This window comes from Mixophyes fleayi, chromosome 7, assembly GCF_038048845.1.
Source record: "Mixophyes fleayi isolate aMixFle1 chromosome 7, aMixFle1.hap1, whole genome shotgun sequence".
In the NCBI taxonomy this organism is placed as follows: Eukaryota; Metazoa; Chordata; class Amphibia; order Anura; family Limnodynastidae; genus Mixophyes; species Mixophyes fleayi.
In genome coordinates, this window is record NC_134408.1 from 72,992,799 (window position 1) to 73,019,011 (window position 26,213).

Below are 26,213 nucleotides of genomic sequence, written 5' to 3' on the forward strand. Positions count from 1 at the left end.
TCACCACTCCCCCAGGGCCCAGCACTGGATTGGTAACATTAAACAATCCAGTGCCTAGCAGAGCTCACTATGTTAGTGACCTTTGCCTGACCCTGTCTCCTGAGCTAAAAATAGAATTTTTTTTTATTTTTTTTTATAGAATGACTGCTTCTAGTAAGAAGCAGCCTGCTCAGGGACAAACTGCGATTTTCTACACCTCTCTCTCTCTCTCAACACCATGCTGGGAGAGGGTTTCACTTACCTTCTGCCACCTGTCCTCACGCAGTGTCTGCGTCGACTGTGCCCGGCTCCTAAGATGGTATGAAAACGTTGGGAGAGGGAGGCTGGCAACAGAGGCACCTCTCATAGTACCTCCGATCCCCCCCCCCCTCCATACAGCACTTGCAGCACGCTGCATACTGCAGATACCTGCCATAAAATAATAAAAGTAACAGAAGAGGGCTGCTGAGCAGCCCAGACAGCCCTTTCGCTGGGCACTTAAACTAGACTGAGGCTGGACAGGAGGTGGGATATAGAGGGGGAGGAGCAAGGGCTTAGTTAAACAGAAGTTTAAAGTGTCAGTTCGCCCTGTCCCTACTCTATACCCCAATGTCCCCGGTGTCCCCCAAAGGAAGACAGAGGGGAAAAAAAAAAAAAACAACCGTAGGGTAGCCAACCTTGACTTCTGAGCAACCACCAGTGGGAGCTCTTCACAGTGCATTACAACCTCAGGAAAAATATGGGAGAAGAAGAAAAAAAAAAGGTGAAGAGGACTGTAGCAAACAGGACCTCTGGAACCAACGATCCAGTGCTGACCAAGACCCACTGAATAGATTGAATAAATCATATAACTGGTAGGAGAAGGGAAACTAGAATACTATTTCCCACTTGGTTGAGAGCTATTTAAGATGAGGAACTACACATGAACTATACACAACTATCACAATCGGCACTCAAACACATTTACTCTCGTTTCAGCTGTGCCCTCTTCCTCTTTGAAAATAAGATCTCTAATGAGCAGGGGTCCTTCATACCCTTTGTTTTCATGTCTGCATTTTTTTTGTCTACCTTGTACGTCCCTGTTTTATGTATGTACTGTTTTCCCTACTGTACGGCACTGTGGAGCACTGTGGTGCCTTACATATCAACGATGAAATTATTATTTATAGTAGATGACAGACAGTATTAAATCTCCCACCCCCTGACAGTCATGAAGAACTTCCTTCACCATAGAAGAGTTCTGAATGTTAGAGTCAACAAATACCCTACCCTCCTCCTGGAAATAACAGTCAGAATCTTACCTATTTCACTGCAGGGTCGCTGCCACCTGTCTGCACTTCTAAGAGGCAGGGGGACCAACTGAATGCAACCTCGTCCATAAAAAAGAAAACGGAAAACCGAACCTCGTCCCTAAAACGCAAGACCATATACCCAGGCTGGTTCAGCAGAAACCACAACCCCAGGTCCAGCCATACCAGTAGCATAAATCATCCCATGTGCCACAGAAGCACAGGGATTGGAGAATGGTTGGCAACTAATATAGACCACATCAATTGGACAAGCCAAGCCAAAGCCCTAGTCAGTGTCTGAGCTCAGGTGGTTCCCCCAAATCTAGCAGAAACCCTTGGCGCATCACAGCTTGCAGGCCCCTGACAGGCAAGCAGGCTCACCAAGTGTACGCGCATCTGACCAATGTAGATTTACAACGGCAAAGGGGAACTTCATGACAGAAATCACCCCAGCCTTAACCATTAAGTTTCACCCATTCCTGAAATGTTATATACAGAGGGGACAAAAAACACTGAACAAACAGAGTGACAAAAACAAGCAGAACACAATCAAAGTACAGAAAGTGAGCCTGCTATACAGTCAAAGGGTCCCAACAATGTAATACAATACAATCTCCCATCCGGTAACTTACAAGACAAGTAACAGATAAGGGAATAACTGGAGCTCTCAAATGGCTGCCTATTTTGGAGTCTGCAAATGCAACTAGCGAGAGACCACCAGGGAGGAAGTACAGGGAGAGGGAATAAGCATTACCTGCCCAAGGGCTTAGCACTGTATTGGCAGCCGCCCTGCCGGACATCCCTCTCCACTAATCCAGTGCCTAGCAGGAACTTACACAATGATGTAACCGCTACCTGACCCAGCACCGTAAGTACAACAATAGCAGCCGCTAGTAAGAGATAGCCATCCAGGGGACCCACTGTGTCTTCTACCCCCCTTCCCAGCACTATGATGTAAAGGGATTTCACTTACTTGTTGACAACCTTCATGCGAACAGTGAAGCGGCGACTGCTACTGTGCAGCCACTGCTAGGGACGCCAGGCACAACCTGTAGCGGCTGTGGCCGGCTTCCACGTTGGAAGCAGAGCGGCGGCACCAACAGAGCAACTATGATCCCCTGCTTCAAACAGTGCGCAGACGTCCTTACTGGGCGCTGCACAATCAATGCAGACTTAAAGAAAAAAATATATTTTGCTACTAATTATTAAAATGGCTGCGACTTTACACAATATATCATAATTTTGATAAATCAGATGACCTAGAATATTTATAGTACATGAAACACATAGTACTACCAAGAACATATTCTAATCCAACATAAAGTTTAGCTAATTTAAAGACAAAAAAGACCAAACTTTAAATGTTGTATGTATCATAATAATGAAGAGTCATGTAGAGATCGCACTGGAGATATTACGCACATAGAACCCAATGATACTATTAAAAGACTTATTTTATTTTAAAAAAAAAAAAATTAAAATTATTGTGTCCCTTACATACAGGTACGAACTGGAATACTTTGTGGAAGACAGAAAGGAGCATGCACACTGCCTAGAACGCAGCAGCCAGTGACATAATCATGTGACCAAGTACCTGTATCCCAGCAGACGCACTTACTACAGAAATTATGTAGATTAGCTTATAGTAGGAACCTCCCTGGAGAACCTGTATAACACCCTACATTTTCTATCAAGCCCCACCGAGCAACGATTGTGTTAAAACAACATGGGAGAGGGGATACTGATTTTTCAGACATGGCACCAGAAAACGCCGAAGCCGCAGTGCACCAATTAATCCTTGTGCAAGCAGTGTCCCCTGTAAAAAGCAAACATCCATCTCCAGCCGCAGCCACTCTGGGAACAGCGGCAGAGTATGTTAAAGCTGCAGTCCACAGATTGAGACTGCACCATTGTAGACCGGCAGGGGTGAGGGCGAACAGAACGAGTGCTGCCACTAGACACAGCTTCAATGAAGCCCCAATGGGACCCCCCAATGTAGACCATCCGGCAGCTAGGAATCAGAGAAACGGATTTAACGTAAGTACATAAATCCTCTTTTCTCTTTCATCCGATCTGGGGGACACTGCTTACCATGGGGACTTTCTAAAGCAGCCCCCTAAGGGTGGGACTACTCTGAAAATTACGCTCGTAAAGCATTACGAGCGAAATCTGCATCATCTGATGCAAAAACATTAAACTGATAACATTTTGTAAAGGTGTGGACAGAGGACCAGGTGGCTGCCCTTCAAAGCTGGTCTGCAGAAGTTCCATTCCTTGCTGCCCACGAAGCCCCTACCGATCTGGTGGAATGGGCTGTAAGTCTCTCCGGCACAGGACGGTTAGCCCTTATATATGCTTGTCTGATGGTAGACGTAATCCATCTTGCGATGGATTGTTTTGAGGCTGGCCAGCCTATCTTATTAGCATCATAAAGAACAAACAGAGAATCAGTACGTCTAATCTGGAAAGTTCTTTTGACATATATGCGGAGAGCCCTAACAACATCTAACTTATCCATAGATTGTTTATCTGAATGAGAAGAGGAGAAAACCAGGAACTACAATTTCCTGGTTAAGATGGAAAACTGACACTACTTTAAGGACAAAAGAAGGAAGGGTCCTTAACACCGCTCTGTCCTCGTGGAAAACCAAATAAGGTTCTCGACAGGACAAGGCTCCTAATTCAGAAACCCTACGAGCTGATGCGATAGCCAAAAGAAAGAGGACCTTCCAGGTCAACCACTTTAAATCTGCCTCGCTCAAAGGCTCAAATGGAGGCCCCTTGAGCATATCCAGTACCATGTTGAGATCCCATGGAGCTGTAGGAGGTACATAAGGAGGCTGTATGTGCTTCCCCCTGAAGAAAAGTTCTAATATCTGGCAAATCAGCCAATTTCATATAAAAAAAATAATGAAAGTGCAGATACCTGTACCTTTAGGGAACCTTAATCTGAGACCTGCTTCCAGGCCCTCCTGAAGAAACGCTAACAAGCGAGGAATACAAAAAGCGGACGAATTGCATGTCCTGTTTTCGCACCACCTAATGTAGGCAATGTAGGCCATCCAAATCCTGTGATAGATGCGAGATGAAACAGGTTTCCTAGCCAACATCAAAGTGTTAACTACACTGGAAGAAAAACCTCTAGACCTCCAGAGGCTGGCTTCAACAGCCATGCCGTTAAACTGAGCTGAGGTAAACTCTGGTGCTGGAATGGACCCTGCAGAAGGTCATCTCGATGCGGAAGGTGGACCCCTGGTCCTTCCGCCATCGACAATGTCTGCGTACCACACTCGGCGCGGCCAAGAGGGAGCTACTAGTATTACTGGCAGATCGCCCTGCCGTACTCGTTTGAGGACGCGAGGAAGCATGGGAATTGGAGGAAACAGGTATCCCATCCTGAACTCCCATGACAGTCATGACATCCACTGCCACCGCTAGGGGATCTCTTGCCCTTGCGCAAAACCTTGGAACTTTCCTGTTGTGCCTGGAGGCCATGAGATCTATGTCCGGAAGACCCCACTTCCGAACCAGAGACTGGAAGACTTCCGGGTGGAGTGACCACTCACCCGGCATCATCTGGATTCGACTTAGATAGTCCGCCTCCCAGTTTTCTATTTCTGGAATGAAAACTGCTGATATTGCCGGAACATACAGCTCTGCCCAAACTAATATTTGGGCAGCTATATCCATGGCAGCTGCACTCCTGGTTCCTCCTTGCCTGTTGACATATGCCACGGCCGTGGCATTGTCGGACAGAATTCTGATCGGATGGCCCTGAAGGGACTGTGCTCCCCTGAGGGCCAAGAGAATGGCCTTCAATTCTAATACATTTATCGATAGGGCTGATTCATGAACCGACCGTCATGGGAGTTCAGGATGGGATACCCGTTTCCTCCAATTCCCATGCTTCCTCAAACGAGTACGGCAGGGCGGTCTGCCAGTAATCCAGGGACTGGAGTCGGAGGTGCAGGATTACCGCCCCCCCCAACCTTTCAGGCTGGCGTCCGTCGTGGCTATGATCCACGACCATGGAGCGAAGGATCTGCCCACTTTAAGGTGATCCTGAAACAGCCACCACTGAAAAGATTCTCTCGCCCTCGGAGATAGGGAGATCTTCTGAAGTTCCAGGTGTAGGTGTGATCCTGACCACTTCGACAATAGATCCCACTGGAATCATTGAGAATGGGCTCGACCGAAGTGAATGGTCTCGAAGTAGGCCACCATCTTTCCGAGTAGCCTCATGCATAAATGCATTGAGGGGCTTGGGAAAGACAAAACCTGAGTAGTTACAGTCTGAATAGAGCTGATCTTCTCTACTGGAAGAAACACACTTTGTTTTCTGGTGTCCATGATGAGTCCCAGGAAAACCATGCGCTGACACGGAACCATCTGGGATTTCTTTGAATTTATCAGCCAACCGTGGCCCTCGAGAACCGCCCGGGTGAGGGGTAAGTTATGAAGTAGGCAATTCTCTGATGAAGCCTTGATGAGTAGGTCGTCCAAATAAGGAACGACCTGAATTCCCTGCAGGTGAAGACATGCTGCCATTATTGACATAATCTTCGTGAAGACCCTTGGCGCTGTTGAGAGGCCGAAGGGGAGGGCCCGGAACTGGTAGTGGAATGATCCCACCGAGAATCTGAGAAGGGACAGATGGTGGATCCAAATGGGAACGTGGAGGTATGCGTCCTTTATATCTATGGACGCCATATACTGATCCTTCTCTAGGCCGTTTATCACTGACCTCAGAGATTCCATCCGAAATCTGTCCACCCTTAAGTGAACATTGAGGCCCTTTAAGTTTAGGATGGAACGAAAGGAGCCGTCCGGCTTCTTGACTAGGAACAGGTTGGAATAGAAACCCCAACCTTTCTGGCAATCTGGAACTCTGCAGATGACCTTCTGAAGCAGAAGAGAAGCGACACAATCCTGTATAGCCTGTCTTCTTAATGGATCCTGGGGTAGCGGGGTCTGGAAGTAACGCTGTGGAGCCGGGCCCAACAGGTCTACCCTGTACCCTTCTGAAATAATTCCCCGGATGCAAGGATCTTGGGAAGACGCTGCCCACTGTTCCCAAAACAGAGACAGACATCCCCCCACTGGGGCCCTGTGGTACAGGGTGGTCGTCAGGACGCAGGCTTCTCCTGGGTCTTGGAGGCCTGGCGCTTAGATGCAAACGAGGATCTCCCCCTAGTAGAGGAGCCTTGAGAATTAGATTGTCGGCCTCTAAAGGACTGTCCTCTATGAGAGGAGGTCCCCTGAAAGGCTTGACGGAAAGAGCTGGCCCGTGGGTTGCGGCTCCTGTAAGAATATACTGGCAAAGAAGTGCTTTTGCCCCCCGTTGCCTGTAAAATAAGGGTATCTAATTCCGGGCCAAACAAACCTGCTGCAGAAAACGGAATAGTTTCAACGGACCTCTTTGATTCCGCATCACCTCCCAGGATTTCAGCCATAGCGTCATTCTTACTGAAATAGAGGCCTCCTGAATGGAAGAGGAAACCGCCGCTGAGTTCTGGGCTGCCTCATAAAGGTACCCCGAAGCCTCCTTCAAATGCAGGGCTAGGGGAAGAAGTTCGGAGTCCTGTAAGGCCTCTGCCAGCTGGTCTGCTCTAGCCACCCAAGCTGAGGCAAATGTAGGTCTGAAAGAAAAACCTACAAAAATGGATTTAAGCTGGGATTCAACCTTGCGGTCATTGGCGTCCGGAAGGGATGCTGAACCAGGAGCTGGGAGTAAGGTATGCTTTGCCAAGCGGGCAATAGGGATATCTACTTTGGGAATAGTCTCCCAGCGAACCACCTCTTCCTCTTGTAATGGATACAGGGAGGAGAATCTCCTAGGAATAGAAAACCTTCTTTCAGGCAGCTTCTATGCCCCTTCAGCAATAACCCTAAGCTCAGCAGAAGGGGGAAAATGGCTGGCCTTTCTCTTAGCCTCCTTAAAGAGACTTCTGTCTCTGGGGGTAAGATCCTACGGCTCTGGGAGGTCCAACGCCTGTCTAACCGCTAAAACCAAATCATTAACAAATTGGCTTTTGGGATGGTCTTCCTGTTCTAATAGGTGTAATTGGCCAGGATCCGAATAAATTTTCCCCTCTTCCTCAGAGCCTTCTTCAGAGTCTGATAGGACTCGAGCTTAAGCTTCCCAACAATGTGTTAGAATTTGGAGGTATTAAACGCTCCAACAGCTCTTCTGCTGGGGAAGGCCAGAAGGATTCAATTAAACAATGCCACTGCTGATAATGTGCTTGATCAAATGGAATGTTCCAGAAATCGGAGCGGTATTCATTCCCGGGGCAAAAAATTGGGAACCAGACTTCTAATGCTGGCATTCCAATCATACCGTCAGATAGCCCCTTCACCAAGAGGTTTTTCTTCATATTGTGTTAAAGTGTGGTCAGCCAGCTGTAGATTTGATTGCACCTCAGTTGAGCCACAAGTTAAAACATTTTTGTTAAAGAATCAGGGATCCAAAGGAGTTTGATTTTTTTTTTTACTAAACAGCTGGCCACAACTGCAATCCTACCCTTTACAGCCTCCTTTTTTTTCTGTTCAATGTTTCAAGTTGATTTGGAAAATGATTATGCTTGTGCATTTGAAAGTTTCTCTATCCTGTGGGGCTTAGTTAATTACTAAGGGTATATAGAAGGGGTGGAGTTTCTGAATTTGTGCAGGTTCAAATTAAGTGCTTAGCTCCTGGACCAGCCTCCATACCCCAAGGTAAGTGTCGGCCAATGGATTTGGAAACTCAAGTACAAAAATCACGTTTTTACTACTGACAAGTCTACATTTTTCCCCCTTTTGAAAATTGGTACAGCTAGATAAATCCTTTTTTTTTTTTTTTTTTTTTATGTACTTACGTTAAATCCGTTTCACTGATTCCATCTGGGAGAAACTGCTTACCATGGGTTGTGGAGGGGAGCTTGGGAGTTGGCACCTAGCTAGTTAACTTTAGCACTGCTGACAGACCCCTCCCCTCTACAATCCCCCCGCCTCTTCCTCCTCCGTTAATTAAAAAGCCCAAGGAGATAAGGCCAATCAAGCAAGAGCACACAGAGGAAAAGCAGAAGGGAGGGATCGCAGTGTCCCCCAGACGGAATCAGAGAAATGGATTTACCGTAAGTACATAAATCCTCTTTTCTCTTTCATTCAGTCTGGGGGACACTGCTTACCATGGGGACATTCTAAAGCAGCCCCCTAAGGGTGGGACTACTCTGAAAGCCCCGCTCATAGAGCACTACGAGCGAAATTTGCATACACAGATGCAAATACATTAAACTGATAACATTTTGTAAAGGTGTGGACAGAGGACCAGGTGGCTGCCCTGCAGAAGCCCCATTTCTCGCTGCCCATGACACCCCTACCGATCTGGTGGAATGAGCCGTAAGTCTCTCTGGCACAGGACGGTTAGCCTTTATGTAAGCTTGCTTAATGGTTGCCGTAATCCATCTTGTAATGGACTGTTTTAAGGCTGGCCAGCCTCTTTTATTAGTATCATAAAGAACAAACAGAGAATCTGTACGTCTAATCTGAGAAGTTCTTTTGATTTAAATGCGGAGAGCCCTAACCACATCTAACTTTTCCATAGACTGCTGATCAGAATGGGAAGTAAATGAAAAGACCGGAACTACAATTTCCTGGTTTAGATGGAAAGCCGAAACTACTTTTGGAACGAAGGAAGGGAGGGTTCTTAACAACGCTCTGTCCTCGTGGAAAACCAGATATGGTTCCCGGCAAGACAGAGCTCCTAATTCTGAAACCCTACGGAGCAGATGCAATAGCTAAAAGAAAAACGACCTTCCAGGTACGACACCTAAAATCTGCTGTAAGCAATGGCTCAAAAGGAGGCCCTTTAAGCATATCCAGTACCAGGTTAAGATCCCATTGTGCTGTAGGCGGAACTTAAGGAGGCTGAATATGTAAGACTCCCTGAAGAAAAGTCCTGACGTCTGACAAGTCCGCTAACTTCAGGTGAAAGAAAACTGAAAGCGCTGAAACCTGAACTCTTAATGAACCTAAACGGAGCCCTGCTTCCAGCCTGAAGAAAGGCCAATAAGAGAGGGAGACGAAAGGAAGATGTGCGACAGGACTTATTTTCACACCATCTAACATAGGCTTGCCAAATACGATGATAGATGCGAGCCGAAACCGGTTTTCGAGATCGCAGCATAGTGTTCACTACACTGGGGGAAAAAACCCCTAAGCTCTCCAGAAGCTGGCTTCAACAGTCATGCCGTTAAACTGAGCCGAGGTAAATTCTGGTGACGAAAGGGACCTTGGAGAAGAAGGTCGTCTTGAAATGAAGACGATATCCTTGTCCTACCGCCATGGATATTATGTCTACGTACCACACTCGACGCGGCCATGAGGGAGCTATTACAATCACCGGCCGACCATCTTACCTTACTCGTCTGAGTACTCGAGGAAGCATGGGAATCGGGGGAAACAGATAACCCAACCTGAATTTCCATGACATCACATCCATCGCTATGGGGTCTCTTGCCCTTGCGCAAAACCTGGGAACTTTTTTGTTGTGTCTGGAGGCCATGAGATTTATATCCGGAAGGTGGCCCTGAAGCAGAGTCTGGGCCCCCCGGAGAGCTAAAAATTGCCTTCAACTCTAATGTGTTAATTGATAAGGCTGACCAGAGCCCCTGCAGCCTGAGGTGCAGAACTACCGCCCCCAACATCTCAGGCTGGCGTCTGTTGTGGATATGATCCATGACCATGGAGCAAAGGACCTGCCCACCGCCATGTGATCCTGATTCAGCCACCACTGGAGCGATTCTCACGCCCCCGGAGACAGCGAGATCCTCTGGAGATCCAAACGTAGGTGGGATCCTGACCATTTTGTCAACAGATCCCACTGGAAGCACCGAGAATGAGCTCGACCGAAGGGGATGGTCTCAAAGGAGGCCACCATCTTTACCAGCAGCCACATGCACAAGTGAATTGAGGGGCTGGGAGAAGACAAGACCTGAGATGTTATACTCCGAATTGAACTGATCTACTCCGCAGGCAGGAACACCTTTTGCTGACTGGTGTCCATGATGAGCCCTAGGAAAACCATGCGTTGACACGGAACCACCTGGGATTTCTTTAAGTTTATCAGCCACCCATAACTCTCGAGAACCACCAAGGTGAGGGATAAGTGCTGACGTAAGCAAATCTCTGAGGAGGATTTGATGAGCAGGTCGTCCAAATAAGGCACTACCTGAACGCCCTTTAGGTGAAGACACGCTGCCACCACTGACATGATCTTCGTGAAGACCCTCGGAGCTGTGGAGAGGCCGAAGGGAAGAGCCCTCACTGATAGTGGGAGGCCCTCACTGTGAAACTCAGGAGAGACTGATGGTCGCTCCAAATGGGAACGTGGAGGTATGCGTCCTTTATGTCTATGGAAGCCATAAACTGGTCCTTCTCTAAGCCGTTTATTACCGACTTCAGGGATTCCATCCGAAATCTGTCCACCCGCAAGTGCACATTGAGGTTCTTTAGGTTTAAAATAGGTCCAAAGGACCCGTCCGGATTCTTGACCAGAAACAGATTTGAATAAAACCCCTGTCCATTCTGGTTGTCTGGGACCTTGCAGATGACTCTTTGCGAAAGAAGAGGCGACACAGGCCTGTATTGCCTGTCTTCTTGTTGGATCTCGGGGTAGCGGGGTTACAAAGAAACGATGTGGTACCGGACCCAGCAGGTCTATCATGTACCCCCTTGATACTTTGATATAATGCCCCGAATCCAAGGGTCTTGGGATGACGGTGCCCATTGTTCCTGAAACAAAGACAGATATCCCCCACTGGCGCCACCTCAAGCCAAGTAGAGTGGTCGTCAGGACGCAGGCTTCTCCTGGGTCTTTGAGGCCTGGCGCCTAGCTGCAGACGAAGATCTACCCCTGACAGAGGAGCCTCGAGCATTAGGTTGTCTACATCTAAATGACTGTCCTCTAGGCAAGGAGGTCCCCCTAAAGGGCTGACGAAAGGAGCTGAACCTTGGGGTCCGGCTCCTACTTGAGAATACAGGCAAAGAAGTGCTTTTGCCCCCTGTTGCCTGGGAAATCATAGTATCCAATTCCGGGCCGAACAAACCTGCTGCTGAAAAGGGAATGGTTTCAACAGACTTTTTTGATTCCGAATTTCCTTCCCAGGATTTCAGCCATAACGTTCTTCTTGCTGAAATAGATGCAGCCTGAATAGAGGAGGACACAGACGCTGTGTTCTGGGCCGCCTCATAAAAAAGGTACCCCGATGCCTCTTTCAAATGTAAAGCCAGGGGAAGTAAATCAGAGTCCTGTAAAGCCTCTGCCAGTTGGTCTGCCCATGCTTCCATGGCTCTAGCAACCCAAGCTGAAGCAAATGTGGGTCTAAAGGAGGAACCCGCTGCCACAAATATAGATTTTAGCTGGGATTCCACTCTGCGATCAGTGGCATCCTGCAGAGTTGCTGAACCCGGGACTGGTAGTAAAGTGTGTCTGGCCAAACGGGCTACTGGAATATCCACTTTAGGAATAGCCTCCCAGCGAGCCATGTCTTCCTCCTGCAATGGATACAGGGAAGAGAACCTCCTGGGAACAGAGAACCTTCTATCAGGCTGTTTCCAGTATCCCTCTGCAATATCTCTGAGTTCTACAGAAGGGGGAAAACGGATAGCCTTCCATTTGGCCTTCTTAAACAGACTTCTGTCTCTAAGACTAGGATCCTCCGGTTCTGGGAGGTCCAACGCTTGTCTCATCGCTAAAACCAAATCATCAATAAATTGGCTTTTAGTGTTCTCTTCCTGATCTAAAAGGTTGAACCTGGTCAGGATCAGAATTTATTTCCCCCTCCACCTCTGAAAACCCCTCAGTCTGAAAGGACCATAAGGGGATTAGCGGATCTAGGCCGCTTCCTTTTAGCAGGCGGGATGTTTGGGGATTCAAGTAACTGGTTTAGTTTGTCCAAACGCTTTATAAATGCTGCGGACCATGCCGGTTCTGTAGGAACAGGGGCCTGGTCCGTAAGCAATGAGGAAGATCCTGGTATAAACGTTCCAATAGGACCTGTGGTAGCAGGGAGGCCCAACAGTGTACTAGCATTATTAGCCGCCGAGGCTGCCACACTAGATAGCAACTGAGTAGATTGTGAGATCATCTGTGCTAAAGAGGAAACCGACTGTCAGGGTGGCCACCCAGGCCGGTTCCTCCGTCAGTGGGGCTGGAATATGCTGGGTTTGCACAGGAGGGGCCCCTGCTTCGCAGACAGAGAAGAGCGCCAACGGGTCCTTCTGCCCACATGGTAATTTAACCTCACATCTTGAACATGTAAAATACTTTGCCATAGGGCCCTTTCCTTTATCTGTCATTTTTTATAAAGGAAAGCACACCAAACACACAGACTTAAATTGTTAGATTTAGCTGAGAGTCAGAGTGAAAAAAACAAGTAATCAACTAATCTGACATAAAAGTTGTACTTGTATTTTGTTAAACAATATAATATATTGGCAAGAAGGAGAACTACAATATAACCCCTACTAGCCCGCTTTGCAGTCAGAGCAAATACAATAATATTGTTTAAATAAATCAGATACTTAGCCCACAGGCCAAACAGGGGAGAAGTCCAACAGCAGTGTCCTGGTGCCTGCTCCTTCTGCTCTGTGTCCTTTCCCAGGCTTCTCCTTGGCGCCAGAAGACCAGGCTAGTCCAATTTTTCCTGGAGAGCAGCGGAGCTCTATGTTTTAGTTCCTCCCCTCCTATAATGCTGTCTCTTCATTACAGCTGCTCCGTTCTTTTAGAAAAAAATTGGTATGGGGCAGAGTAGTGGAGACTTCAAAGGTTGAGGTCTCCGCAGCGGTTTGCACCCCGATGCCCCCTCCTATGTATGAGGGGGGATCTTGGTATGTCCCCCTTCAGTCCTCCTCCGCGGATCCAAGATTGCCACCGGCATTTGTAATATCCGATAACTGGCATTCTATGCCTGCAGTGGCAGCGCCGGTTATCGGGGAGGCTCCAACAGTGACAGCGGTCCGGAGAGACCGCTTGTCACTCTGTATCTAGGCACTAATTCTCTGCCAGTGAGAGCCTCTGGCTCTCATCTGACAGAGTAGTGCCTGCACTGCTATTCTGGGAGTGTGTTCTCTATAATAGAACACACTCCCAGGTCTGCCACCAAAAGAAAAATCTGTAATGAGAAAAAAAGATTAATGAAAATAAATAAAATTAAATGAAAAACCTAGCAGTAACTAAAACACTGCCCAACTCCATGGGCACCTAAAAAAAAAACTGAACAGGAAGAGGCAGGGGGATTGTAGAGGGTAGTGGTCTGTCAGCAGTGCTAAAGATTAACTAGCTAGGTGCCAACTCCCGTGCTCCCCTCCACAACCCATGGTAAGCAGTGTCCCCCAGACTGGATGAAAGAGAAACTTCAATTACCATTAAGCTTAGTCTGCGGCTTTTGAAAATATCCTCAATCGTCTCATTAATAAAAATAATGTCTGAACAGAGTGACTGCCTTTTTGAAGTCTTGACACTAACATCCTTGGGTTTTTCCACATGCCTCACAGCTTAATTTTCCTACAAATTACCCATAATTCCCTTGTAACCAATGTGCAGCTTAACACTTTTTTGTGCCATTTTAGTACAGCACATAATGATCGCAGCTGGCATGTGAACATAGGAAAGTTGTCAGGGAATTCTGTCACATGCTGCAACAATTAACAGCCAGGATAGCGGTGCCAAATAATCAGTGATAGTGGTCAGTAAAGACTGCAGTTACAGATTAAATAAAGATAATTTAGTTACTCTAGGATGTATAACCCTTTAATAAAATAGCTTTTAGATCAAAAGGAAAGACAGGCTAGGCATATTGTACATGATGTAAATCAAATGAGAATTAAAGAATATTAAAACGTACCCCTCCTGATTTCCACTGGATTTGCACCTTTGCTGATTTTTTCAAACCCTTCTTTAGCAATCGCCCTAGCAAGGACAGTTGCAGTAGTTGTACCGTCTCCAGCTTCCTCATTTGTGTTATTAGCAACATCTTGAACGAGCTTAGCACCAATATTTTTATATTTGTCTTTTAAATCAATTGCTTTTGCAACAGTGACGCCATCTTTAGTTACTTTAGGACTTCCCCAGCTTTGCTCGATGATAACAGTTCTTCCCTAGAAGAGTGAAACAGATATACAAATGACAAGATATTACGTCTAATTAGGACACTGTATATTTAAATATGCACAAAAGATTCCAAATAAGCACCCTCCTACAAATAACGGAATTAAGTATGCATTGTGCGTTTTCTGATGGTCAAGACACGAGCTGTATTCTTACCTTTGGCAAGATGATATTTGTTTTCATTTGCAGTGGGCATTTATTTATATAGCGCCAGCAAATTCCGTAGCGCTTTACAATTGGGAACGTACATTAATAAGACAATACTGGGTAATACATACAGACAGAGAGGTAAGAGAACCCTGCTCGAAAGCTTACAATCTATAGGACCATATTTATCTAAAGCTAAGCATCAGCTAAAAACAAGCCCCGACATTGAGAAACAATTTCAGGTCCTACCTTGAAAAGAACGGCATACTAACAATATAAAATCCATACCTTGAGGACTGAAAGCCAGGCCTTTATCTAGGCTCCTCTGGAGGAAACCTTCGAGCCTTTGTTACTCCAGCTATGCAAAGTAGAATTCTCTAAAACCAACCACTTTCAGAAAGTTTCCATGCACATTGCATGGTCTCACTGACCAGTCAGCAAGGCCCTCACACTTACTTCCTTCTGTAACCAAGCAATTAAAAAAATAAAAAGCTTTCTTAGCCACATAAAAGAAGGGGCCCTGAGACAGATGATCCAACTGAAGAGGGAAGTTCTGAGGTAGACTGAAGGGAATCCATGTAAAAGTACCATTTTGGAATGAGCAACAACTGCACCATTTGTAATGAGATCTTATGTAGGATAGAGGAATTTAGGGGACAAACTGGAATGGTTTCAGAAACTTGAATGAAACACACCCCCTGCACTGTAGTATTATTATTATTATCATCATTTATTTATAAGGCGCCACAAGGTTTCCTCAGTGCAGTACACAGTACAAACAATAAACGAGTAGTACCAAGACTTCAGAGGCTCCAGGCGAGGCAAATATATTGAAGTTGGAGCAAAAGAGAAGGTAGCGAGACAGGAGGGAGGAGGGCCCTGCTCATACGAGCTTACATCCTATAGGGAGGGTAGACAGACGGCAGGCACAAAGGGAGTCGGAGGAGGGGAGCAAGTGTTCCCCACTACTGAGGGGTGAAGAGAATGAGCATGGAGAGAGGGTTAGGTGGAAGCCTGGTAGGCTTTGCGGAAGAGAGGAGTTTTGATTGCCCGTTTGAAAGAGCACAGGTTAGGGATGAGCTTGTGATTTAGTGGTAATACTAATTAATATACATCCAACAGACACTCAGATTAAAAAATCCTGAAAAACAGTTGGAGGGATCACTCACCTATGTTCCGACAGATAATCCATTAAGTCTGCCTTCCTGTTGTCAACCAACAGAATGTAGAAGCATCTTGTAGTGGGCGAAGCAGCTTGTGCAGACCATATCGGCACAAAGAGCTTCGCCCACTACAGGATACAAGATTGTTCCCTCAAAGCTCTCGTGTGCCTGCCTTAAGGGTCTGAAAATCCACCACTGTGGCATTGTCTGCCTGGACATAGACTACCAAACACTTGACTAAGGACTTCAAGGTCATCAGGGACAGGAGATGATCAAGAGTTCCAACAATAATCAGCAACATGAACAGACCTAGATTCCTGAGAATCAGATTTGAAATGCCGATCAAAATGTTTGGCTGTATCCAGAATTAAAATGCACTGCATTGTGTCTATTGTTGAAAGCACCCTACCTCCAAAGGGCCCTGGCCTCCAGATTAAGATTGAGGACAGCCATCATTCATCAGTCCTACCTGCCTGGGAAACTAAAGTGTTTGAACAATCCTCCCCCTAGGCAGCCCAGAGTCCACTTAACCAGTAGAAGCAACCGTTGACAGAAGTGGGGGGGTGAGTGATGAAGCTTGGGGAGAAGAGGTGATGAGAGAAAGTGGAATACTTCCATTAGTAATATTCCTTTTTTGTTAACCTTCACAACAGCATACTTGGCTTTAAGTTTACAGTGCAAGAGCAGGGGGAGACTGCGAACCATTCATCTACTTCTATCACTAATACTATGTACCATGCCAAACCCGAGCACCTGGAAAATTACAAAGTGTGGGAGTAAAGTTAAGTGGACCATTTTAGAGAAAATTTACGAATAAAGGATTACACTGTGATCCTGATCATCAGAAAATAATAAAACTGAAGCTACTGTAGTGTCCAAAACTATGTTAAATGTTATTTGGAGAAAACATAATGAATACACTTATTCAAAGTGAAGCCATATTGTATAATGTAATCAAATTGCCCAAATCTGGAAAACCCTCATCAACATATATTGCTACCTACATCACCCTTCTTCTATGGAGTAAATAGACTACCCCCTTTACATAAAGCAAGAACACCAAATGCACTGCGTATCATATAGCAGGAAGACTCAAACGGTTAAGTCCTCTTCCATGGAGTTCTATTGAAGAGAATTAGGTGTGACTGACTATGTTAATGTGACTCACCAAAGGCAGATAACTTTAAAAACTGGCACATTTCAGTGATACAGCAATCAAAGTAGCCCACAAAACAAATAGCATTCTGGAATGCACTTGCTCAACCATTAAATCAAAGTAATTTATTCTAATGGGCATACTAATATGTGAACAGTTGCTATGCAAGCAGTCACATGCACTTTATAGCAACTAGTGTGGTGGCCTGGAAGAGACCATAGATATTACGTCTTTACACAATCCAAGATCTAACAAACAATATATGCCCTATTGTACAATATAAATATTCAATCATAAAATTAGCAACATTTAAAAAAAAAAAAAAAAAAAAAAACATGTACACAGCTCAAAACTCAAGCAACTTCAACCATCTTAAAATGTTTTCCGCAGAGTTTTCGGAGAGGATTAATATTTACACTAAACAATAATTCAAGATTAAATTAACAATTTAAAGTTAACCATAATCAGATGTGTTAAACATTAAATGGAAAGGATTCAATTCAGACGAGGCTGAAGTTAGCTTCTTATTCCTTTGTAATTCATACTCCAGCTTCTTATTCAGAAAAGCTTATTTTTAAAGGATTAAATAAATTTGGATCATCGATTTCACATCAAATTAACACTACAGGGGGTCCCTTATACAAAATGCATTAGTATTTCGCCTGACCCAACAAGGTTATGGGCATGAAATCAGGTGGCAAAGTCACCATATTTTATCATTTTGAATAAGTAGCTGCAGTTTTTCAAGGGTCAAATGCCATTGGAATCAACACAGGGTGGTCAGTTACATATAAAACATCTGTCTTTTGCCTGGTCCAACGCTGTTTTGGGCATGAAATTAGGTGGCAAAGTGGGCACAGATAGCATTTCGGATAAGTAGCTGCAATTTTTCAAGGGTTGGTGGTTTTATTAAAAATTGCAACAAAAATAAATCCAATATCACTTTGTCCAAGATAAAATAGACTATATACACATTATCCAAAGGGTAAAAATGACCAATATGAACAAACCTCCACACACTCAATTCCACTACAATCCCACCACAAAACAACTAATACACCACTCCACAAATATAAAAAAAGACCTAAAAATGCAAATCAAAAACTTTTCACGAGAGAAACATGCCAACTCTTAGCACTAATACTCTGCATTGCCACAACCCCACTACCAATCTATAATACCACCCACGCCGGAGTCTACCCCAGCTTGCAGCATCCATCCCCCATAATAACAGAAAGAACAAGGAACTAAATATGACCTTTGCCAGAATCTTTCTAACAGATTTAAGAAGAGCAATGGGGCGCCAATTCTCAATCCTGGATGGGTCTTTCCCCTTGGATAGCAAAATAAGGGCGGACTGCCTCATGGAGGGAGAGAGTAACCCTCTACCCAAGCTCTCGCTAAAAACCGCCACTAGGTGCGGGGAAAGGAGGTTCACAAAAGCTTTATAAAACTCGGAAGTTAACCCATCCGGGCCTGGGGATTTCTTATTTGATAAACTACCAATCGCCCTCGTGACCTCGTCCACCGTTATCTCAGAATCCAAGGGATCAAGAGAAGCCTGATGTCCACCAAGCCCAGACACGCCCCTCAGAAATCTTTCCATCTTCTTTCTGATAAGTACCTTCCCAGACAAAAGGCCAGAGTAGAAGGAGTGCACGACTGACAAGATACTTCCTTGATCCTTCCAGAAGACCCCTCTGTCATTGCGCAGTTCCCTCACCTCTTTCGCATCAACCGAACTCTCACAGTTAAGGTAGGGATCCGGAGAGTGGTACTTACCGTACTCCCTTTCCAAAACCAAAAGAGGCATAACGGTCATACTGGCACTCTTATCTGGGATTTTACCCGGGAGATTTCCCCACTATCTCCACCCTCAGAAATCAGGAAATAGAGTTTCCGTCTCAAGGCATGGCAGACGTTCTTTTTTAGCCAATTCCTCTGAACTACCAGTTCCCTAAAGAACCTCCGAGTTCTTCCTTTGAATTCCTCCCACCACTCTGGCCTAGCCCAACCTGTGTCCAAAAGTGTTTCTTGGGTTTCAAGGAAGTCCCTAAAGGATTGTCTAACCTCCTCATCATCCAGAAGGCTGGAGTTCAGACGCCACAGGCCTTTGCCTTTCTGAGGGGTGTCTGAAGTGTTCAAAGACTCGTAAAGACAAACGTGATCCGAGAACTCTACCGCCATCAACTTTGGAGTTGATGTGACAGAGCTCCTTTTAACAAAAAACCTGTCTATTCTTGACCTACTTCGACCTCTAAAAAAGGTGAACCCCGTGAGGTCTGGAGAGTAATGAATATGCACATCTACCAGCCAGCCTGACTTACCATATTAACTAAAAAACATGCATCATAGCCCAGCGATGTCCATAAGCTTTCCCTATCCTCTGGCCTAACAATGGTGTTAACATCAGCCCCGAAGACAATCTGCCGGCCCGTAAAAAGGTAAGGCTTAATTTTCCTGAAGAGATATTTCCTGCCCCGTTGGGTCTGTGGACCATAAATATTTATCAGCCTCAGGACCTGCCCCCTTAGGGAAACATCCATAACCATACATCTGCCCATGACCCTATCCCCGGATCCTGTACACCATCACTTCTGACCGAACCACACTGTCAATCCCAGGAATTGTGCCCCCTGGGTCCTCTCCTTCTGGATATATTTCCTCCCCCTCCCTCCTATCCTGCTACCTATCCCCTCCACCTGAACTACAAACTACCTCAATCATAGTGTCAGTATCCTCAGAAACCTTAGTAGGCTCCCCACCTACTTGAATTACAGGCTTGAAAGGAAATTTTACACCCACAATATTGATCTCCCCACAATTCTCACCCCCTGCTACACCACCTGTTCCAACCTCAGCACCCACCACCTTTTAAACAAAGGGTTCAGCCTGCCTAACCCCAACCATTGCCCTAGTTCTCTGCACAAAATACTAATGCATTTTGTATAAGGGACCCCCTGTAGTGTTAAGTTGATGTGAAATCAGTGATCCAAATTGATTTAATCCTTTAAAAAAAAGAAGCTTTTCTGAAGAAGCTGGAGAATGAATTACAAACGAATAAGAAGCTAACTTCAGCCTCGTTCAATTCAGTGCAATGGCAACAGTTCTTGATATTACAGTACCTGTAACATCACTGATTTTTTCTTTCACCCTTCGCAGTTGCAGGTAAAGATCAGTGATGTTTCAAGCACTGAACATCCCATGTGGCTCCAACAGGACTTTGCTACCTATTGAATCCCTACCCAATGAGTAATATGGGCTACTTTCAATGAGATTCATGCAACACCTGTAATCTTGAAAACTATAAATAAGGATGACATTACAAAACATACACACATTATAAAAATATATAAAAACTTATATATATATATATATTCTCTATAGATCTATTTGACCATATATACCTTTGGTCCCATTGTTACTGCCACTGCATCTGCCAAAAGGTCAACACCTTGAAGCATAAGTGCCCTGGCTTCAGCTCCAAATTTAACGTCTTTAGCATAGGCTCGCCTGTTATGAGGCACTAAGGCTCGCGATACAGGTCTCAGTCGGTAAACCATGGTTGGTAAGCGCAACATTTCTGAAAAGAGAGCATTCGAATTACTTGTTTAAAAGAACACGAACAGTTAAATATGGTACCAAAATAAAAGAATTGAAGACGCACATACTTTAAAAGCAACTGCAACAACAAACATTGAAAAAGTAAAAGAGAGCATCATGTTTCGATAGAAATTACAGCATAATACCACGAGCCGACAAATCACTTTTTCATTCATTCCTGTAAAACGAATGCGTCACAAATAATAAAAAACCCCCTTAATATATCAAAAAAGTGAAATTAAAACACTTATTGCGGCAGCGATGAATCATATCTTACCGGACAACTACAAAGAACACGCTGCTAAAACCTACTGTCACACACGTGTCTAACAGAAAGAGACTGTGATCAGAACCAGCGCTCAAACCTTCTACTTCGTTTCAAAGTCACGTGTGCCCAGCAATACGGGAACTTTCTACACCCTGAAACGAGCATGGCAATATCACTCTGCCTAGTGTACTAATTGGGCCTTCACACTGCCCCGCCCACTGTATTCAGACTATGTCGCATACTAGTTGCAGGGCTGTTTCCAGAACGTTCTGGAACAACTTTACTGTTCAAGGTCGGAGGGAGGTATTGACATTTATCCCGGATGTTATCACTCAACCTCACGTGTCGTTCTATCTAATGTTTATTTTTCATTGAATTCTAATGTTGTTCAGAGAAGACCCAAACTACATAACGGCAATGTTATATATGTAACGTTTTACAACGTTACATATATGTAATTTTCTTATACCGCCCCCTCCGGGTCACGCATGCGCGGGCAGAGTTTTGTCTTCACGTGGGTGCCAGATAAGTCATTTTCAGTAAGACACGCAAAGAAGGTGGCACAGATTGGTAGTGATGGTAAGTGTTTCTTGTCTTTTTTTTTTCTTTCTATCATATCATGCCGATAGTTTATGTAGTAAGCGCTGACGAGGTGGTTGGTGTGAAGTGTAGTATGTTAAGTTCTGTTGTCTTTCAATTTATAACTAGCATGATTAGACTTTCACCTGTCTTTCGATTAAATAAACGCCCCCACCTATCTCTTAGGGATCAACTGCTTCAATGAATGCTCTCCTGTTCGGAGTTATTCTGTTCACAACTAACTGCAAAGTGCTGGTAATATTATTGCTTCCATATTAAATACTTTATTTGTTGTGTTCTGTTCTCTCCTGTAGAGGTCTACTTCTTCTTTTTCTTTCTCAAGAGCTGCCACCCGAGTGACAGCTGGAGAGAGAAGGGGGGGGGGGGGGTGATCCTATAGGGAAATGATAATGAGAGTCAGGTGAGAATATTGACAGGGGGTAGGTACAGCAGCAGATAGTGACAGTGCATTGGGTTTGGCACCACTTTATTATTATTATTATTACCATTTATTTATATAGCGCCACTAATTCCGCAGCGCTGTACAGAGAACTCACATCAGTTCCTGCTCCATTGGGGCTTACAGTCTAAATTCCCTAAAACACACAGACTAGAGTCAATTTGTTAGCAGCCAATTAACCTACCAGTATGTTTAAAGCAAGAGAAAATAAAGATAGTGTTTTGAACTATAGTAATACAGAGGGTGGTTGTGATTGGCCAGATGTAACCTTGAAGTGGTTTTCCCACTTGTTTGGTCCATTTTTAATTCTGCAGTAATATGTTTTGTTATATTTAGATTATTTTCTGTTCCCATTTAAATCTGTTTAAGTATAGTGTCTTGTGGCAATGTATCCAGGTGAAATGGTTCCACTTATGTCTACACTTTGGTCTGGTTATATTTTGCATACTTTTTTAGTCACATTGTCTTTTGTTGGAAATGTGCATCCTTAAAATTTAATTTTGGTTCATGTTGCCTTTTTTTTTTAGAATTTGATATGTTGACAGAAAAATGTTTCCACTGTCCAAGTAGTCTTTAAAATTATCTTAACTAGTTTATTCGAAGTTATACACACACAAATGAAGAAATAAATGCATTTTCTGTCATTGTGACCTTGTAATAACCAAGGTCAACACGGGTCTAGGAGATGTACTGATAGCATTAGAATGTTATGAGCAACAAAATTTACACATGTTTATTTGGTATTTGTACAAATTTACAATAGAGTTTCAAACTGGAATGTATTCTAACTACATGTATTACTAAAATCTCAATTATAAGTAACTTTTTAGTGAAAATTGAGGCTTTTCTACTTTTTTTAACATTTTTAGTGTACTAGTTAGTAACCCAAACATATTTTATATAGAAGCATTTCCCCCTTCCTTTTTTAGATTAAACATTACCTATAATTTAAATGTTGATTTATATTGCTGAAATAAGGTTTATGTGTATTGATGACTAACAATGCTGTGTTCTGCTACTGTCTGTGCTGAGCTCCTGCTTAAAACTAAAGCTCGTTCTAGACAATGATTACACATGCATATAATTTATTTGTTCACACTTGCTGGAAGGGTCAAATAAAAAAAAAGTTGCATTAGATGTTTAACCATTAATTATTAATAGCAAGAAATCACAATTTTTTTTGAGATGTTCTGAAAGTACGCTACATTTCTAGTGTATGCAGGGCAGAGCAACGCATCACATGTAGGTATATAACCGACTGATTATTTATTTTAAAAACGTCCACAATCAGTTTTACTAGTATGGTCTTCATTCTGATCTGTTAATCACTTTTCTTTTTCTAGATAATGTATTGCTTTTCCTAAAACCATTAACATGGAAAGTATACATATTCTTCTGTTGACAGGCAGCAAAAGCTTTCAAAAACTTTCTCCCATTATTTGATCGTGTTCTTGTTGAGCGGCTTGCTCAAGAAATGGTCACTAAAGGAGGAATTATGCTTCCTGATAAATCTCAAGGCAAAGTGCTGCAAGCAACAGTGGTAGCAGTTGGAGAGGGATCTAAAGGAAAGGTAAATGACAACAAAATGTAAGGTTATTATTTACTATGTTTGTCAAATGTACCTCACCTGCCATTGTTGCATTGATATTAATAAATCAATGTAAGCATGGGCCTACAGATTTTTACAGTTGCCTAATTGTTTAGGCATAAAAATGCAAGCTTCCTAGTTTAACATTAGAAAACAAAAACCGTTAATACCCCCCCAAAAAATACAAAAGTGCATAGTTCAGTTTGCCATAGGAGGGGAAAAATTTGCTTTTGGTCCTAAATCATCATTCATTAGTTATTGAAGTCAGTAACACTGTTTCATTTTCAGTTTTCCAATCCTTTCTTAAAGCTATCTACGGTGTCAGCCAGTCAATAGATCATGTCTTTCACAGTTTCACTGATTTTACTATAAAGCAACCTTTTCCCCAAGAGGAGATTAAACCCATTTTCTTTCAATCTAATTGGGTGTCCTAGGGACCCTTACAGATAATGGTTGTAGGATTTTTCCATATGGGCCATTCATATACCTTATTTCATCGATTGTAAGACGCACTAATTTCAGTACTAGAAACAGAAAAAAAGCTTTGATTGTATGGAATTGCGATCATTTCTCCAAAGGTGAACATTTACCTCACTAATGTCAAAATGTCGACTCGCAGATCTATTTCCATGTTCTTCTGCATACAAAATAACTTTTCATCTCAATGTGGCTTCATAGTGCAATCTTTTTGACAGAATTTTGAATGCAATAAGGGATCAAAATGAACAAAATACAGCTCCACTATAATGAAATAATGTGGATCCACACTTGCAAAAAGTGCCACTTTAGCCAACAATGGAATACCAAAAGCGGAGCGGAGCAACAACGGTCAAACTTGGAGGCGGGATTTCCACCCCCCGCAATTTTAAGACGCACTCCAGTTTAAGAGATGTTTATATGGGGGGGAAAAAGTTTGCCTTAGAAAGACAGTAGTTTACATTGTGATCATGTTCTCCTGTTTTCTGTAAATTTAAACTTGGACAGATTTTTTTTTGTTTTCTTCTCATGATGGAGAGCTTCCTCTATGGGGTGCGAGCAAGTCATCGTTACTTCTGTAAAATAAAATGTAAAAAAAAATATGCGCCTGGAGTCTCTTGGCCATTCCGGAGGCATTTCGTGTGGATTTTTTATTAATTGAATCTGCCCCTTATACTGCCTAATTTTAAAATCTATGTAACTTCTAAACAAATTAAGCTGCTTAAGTCTTGTATTTGGATAGATTTGGAGTACGCTGCTTGTCTTTTTAGTCCTGCTGGAGTATGAGTACTTGATGACTAGTTCCTAGATATTGGAGATAACCATGGACACACACCAATCAAATTAGTGTTCCTCAAATGCCAACACTCTTAATTTTGTGTGCCAGATATCTAGCATTTGTGGACCTACACTTTAGTTTACTTCTACTTTGTGGAGTTTATTTTATGTTTCACCCTGAGATTTGATTATTGTGCTTCTATGGTATATTTTAACCTCCTATAACCAAGTGATCTCCTTGTCACATGCCATAATCCTCATCTTCCACTACAGTGACCTCAGAAGTAACTTACAGCTTGATAGATCAGGTTTTCAGAAATGTGTTGTCTCAGAGGCAGGACCAGCCATTTTACAAAACTCTCCCCTAGAATAGCAGACTCATTTTTCTTTTGGCGCAATCCAGTTTTAGTATAAAGAATATTCTCTGATGAAATGTCAGCCCAGTGCTCTAGGAACCCAAAACTTTAGCCATGCATTTATCTCCTATATTTACTGTCTTTCTGGTGTGAGGCACTGGTAGTATTAGAGACAAACTACTATGCTATAAATGCACTGCATTGGAAAACATATGTTACAACTGTTAATTCGACAGTCTGAAAGTATAGCAGAAGACAAAATATTTTTTTACGCAACATGGGATTCAGCTATGTAACAGTTTTCAATACAGTATTGTAGTGGATGCATAGTGCATTTCTAATTATTTTTATATTGAGGGAATAATGATGTTACTGGTTTGTTCTGGTGACCTGATTTTGTATGACTTATTTCTTCCATGCTGTTGCATTCATGCAATTTTATAGTGTGTATTTTTTTTACATTTTAGAGTGGAGAGATTCAGCCAGTTAGTGTAAATATCGGTGAAAAAGTGTTACTTCCTGAATATGGAGGCACCAAAGTGATATTAGATGAGAAGGTGAGTATTTATTAATATCTTTACTCTTGCTTGACTTCCCATTTCCCCTCCCACCTTCCCTGTATGATCTCTAATAAAATAATTATGTATTTTTTTTTTATTTATTTTATACAGGAGTACTACTTATTCAGAGACGGTGACATTTTAGGAAAATACTTGCAATAAACTGTTAATCTGTGCATTTACATTCCTGAAAACATTTGAAGCTTTAGTTTGTCTATAACATTATTTCCTTCAAAACATTTTTAAAAATCCTTATTTTTCTCTATTGTGATATTGTTAATAATACATATTACAAATAAATGTGTTAATTCTGGTGTCTTTTTTTAAATTGTTTTAATTGTAAAGAACTGAAAGAAATGTAAACTTCCAACATAACTTCAAGTTGCATGAGTTAAGTTAAACAACAATGAAGAAATTTTTAAATAAAATGTTAATGGCAGAATCTATTAATAGCCACGGCTTACAACTAGGTTTGAACTGTGAACATTGAACTAACTGCTGGGGAAGACTTGGCACAAATATTTCTACCTCTTCTGGACTGGGCTATGTTTGCTCCTTAGTGCTAATCCAACTACATAGATTAAGGAACACCAGCTGTAAAGAGAGCAAGAAGGTAGTTGCAGAACCAGGGCTGGAGCATGGCAGGTTCAGATGACAGGTA

The 26,213-nt window shown here is 43.3% G+C and overlaps 2 protein-coding genes across 2 annotated transcripts in view; one reads left to right on the plus strand and one right to left on the minus strand.

Annotated features, from left to right (window-relative positions):
• The window catches only part of HSPD1 (heat shock protein family D (Hsp60) member 1), a 78,610-nt gene extending 57,651 nt beyond the window's left edge, over nucleotides 1-20,959 (minus strand). The window contains exons 1-3 of the mRNA XM_075179976.1: nucleotides 20,765-20,959; nucleotides 20,292-20,467; nucleotides 14,156-14,408 (exon numbers count right to left, since the gene is read on the minus strand). Of these exons, the coding sequence (XP_075036077.1) occupies nucleotides 14,156-14,408; nucleotides 20,292-20,465 (427 nt within the window). The 5' untranslated portion in view covers nucleotides 20,466-20,467; nucleotides 20,765-20,959. The remainder of the gene's footprint in view (nucleotides 1-14,155; nucleotides 14,409-20,291; nucleotides 20,468-20,764) is intronic.
• Nucleotides 20,960-21,085: 126 nt separating this feature from the next.
• On the plus strand, nucleotides 21,086-25,868 carry HSPE1 (heat shock protein family E (Hsp10) member 1). The gene is made up of 4 exons (XM_075179977.1): nucleotides 21,086-21,334; nucleotides 23,200-23,364; nucleotides 25,460-25,549; nucleotides 25,664-25,868. The coding sequence occupies exons 1-4, from the start codon at nucleotides 21,332-21,334 to the stop codon at nucleotides 25,712-25,714; spliced, it is 309 nt and encodes a 102-aa protein (XP_075036078.1). The 5' UTR covers nucleotides 21,086-21,331; the 3' UTR covers nucleotides 25,715-25,868.
• Nucleotides 25,869-26,213: the final 345 nt, after the last annotated feature.

What these genes read in the sequence shown, in the direction of transcription:
- HSPE1 (XM_075179977.1), top strand. An exon ending in GAGAGGGATCTAAAGGAAAG is followed by an intron (nt 23,365 to 25,459) that starts GTAAATGACAAC and finishes TTTACATTTTAG; the next exon opens with AGTGGAGAGATTCAGCCAGT. An exon ending in AAGTGATATTAGATGAGAAG is followed by an intron (nt 25,550 to 25,663) that starts GTGAGTATTTAT and finishes TATTTTATACAG; the next exon opens with GAGTACTACTTATTCAGAGA.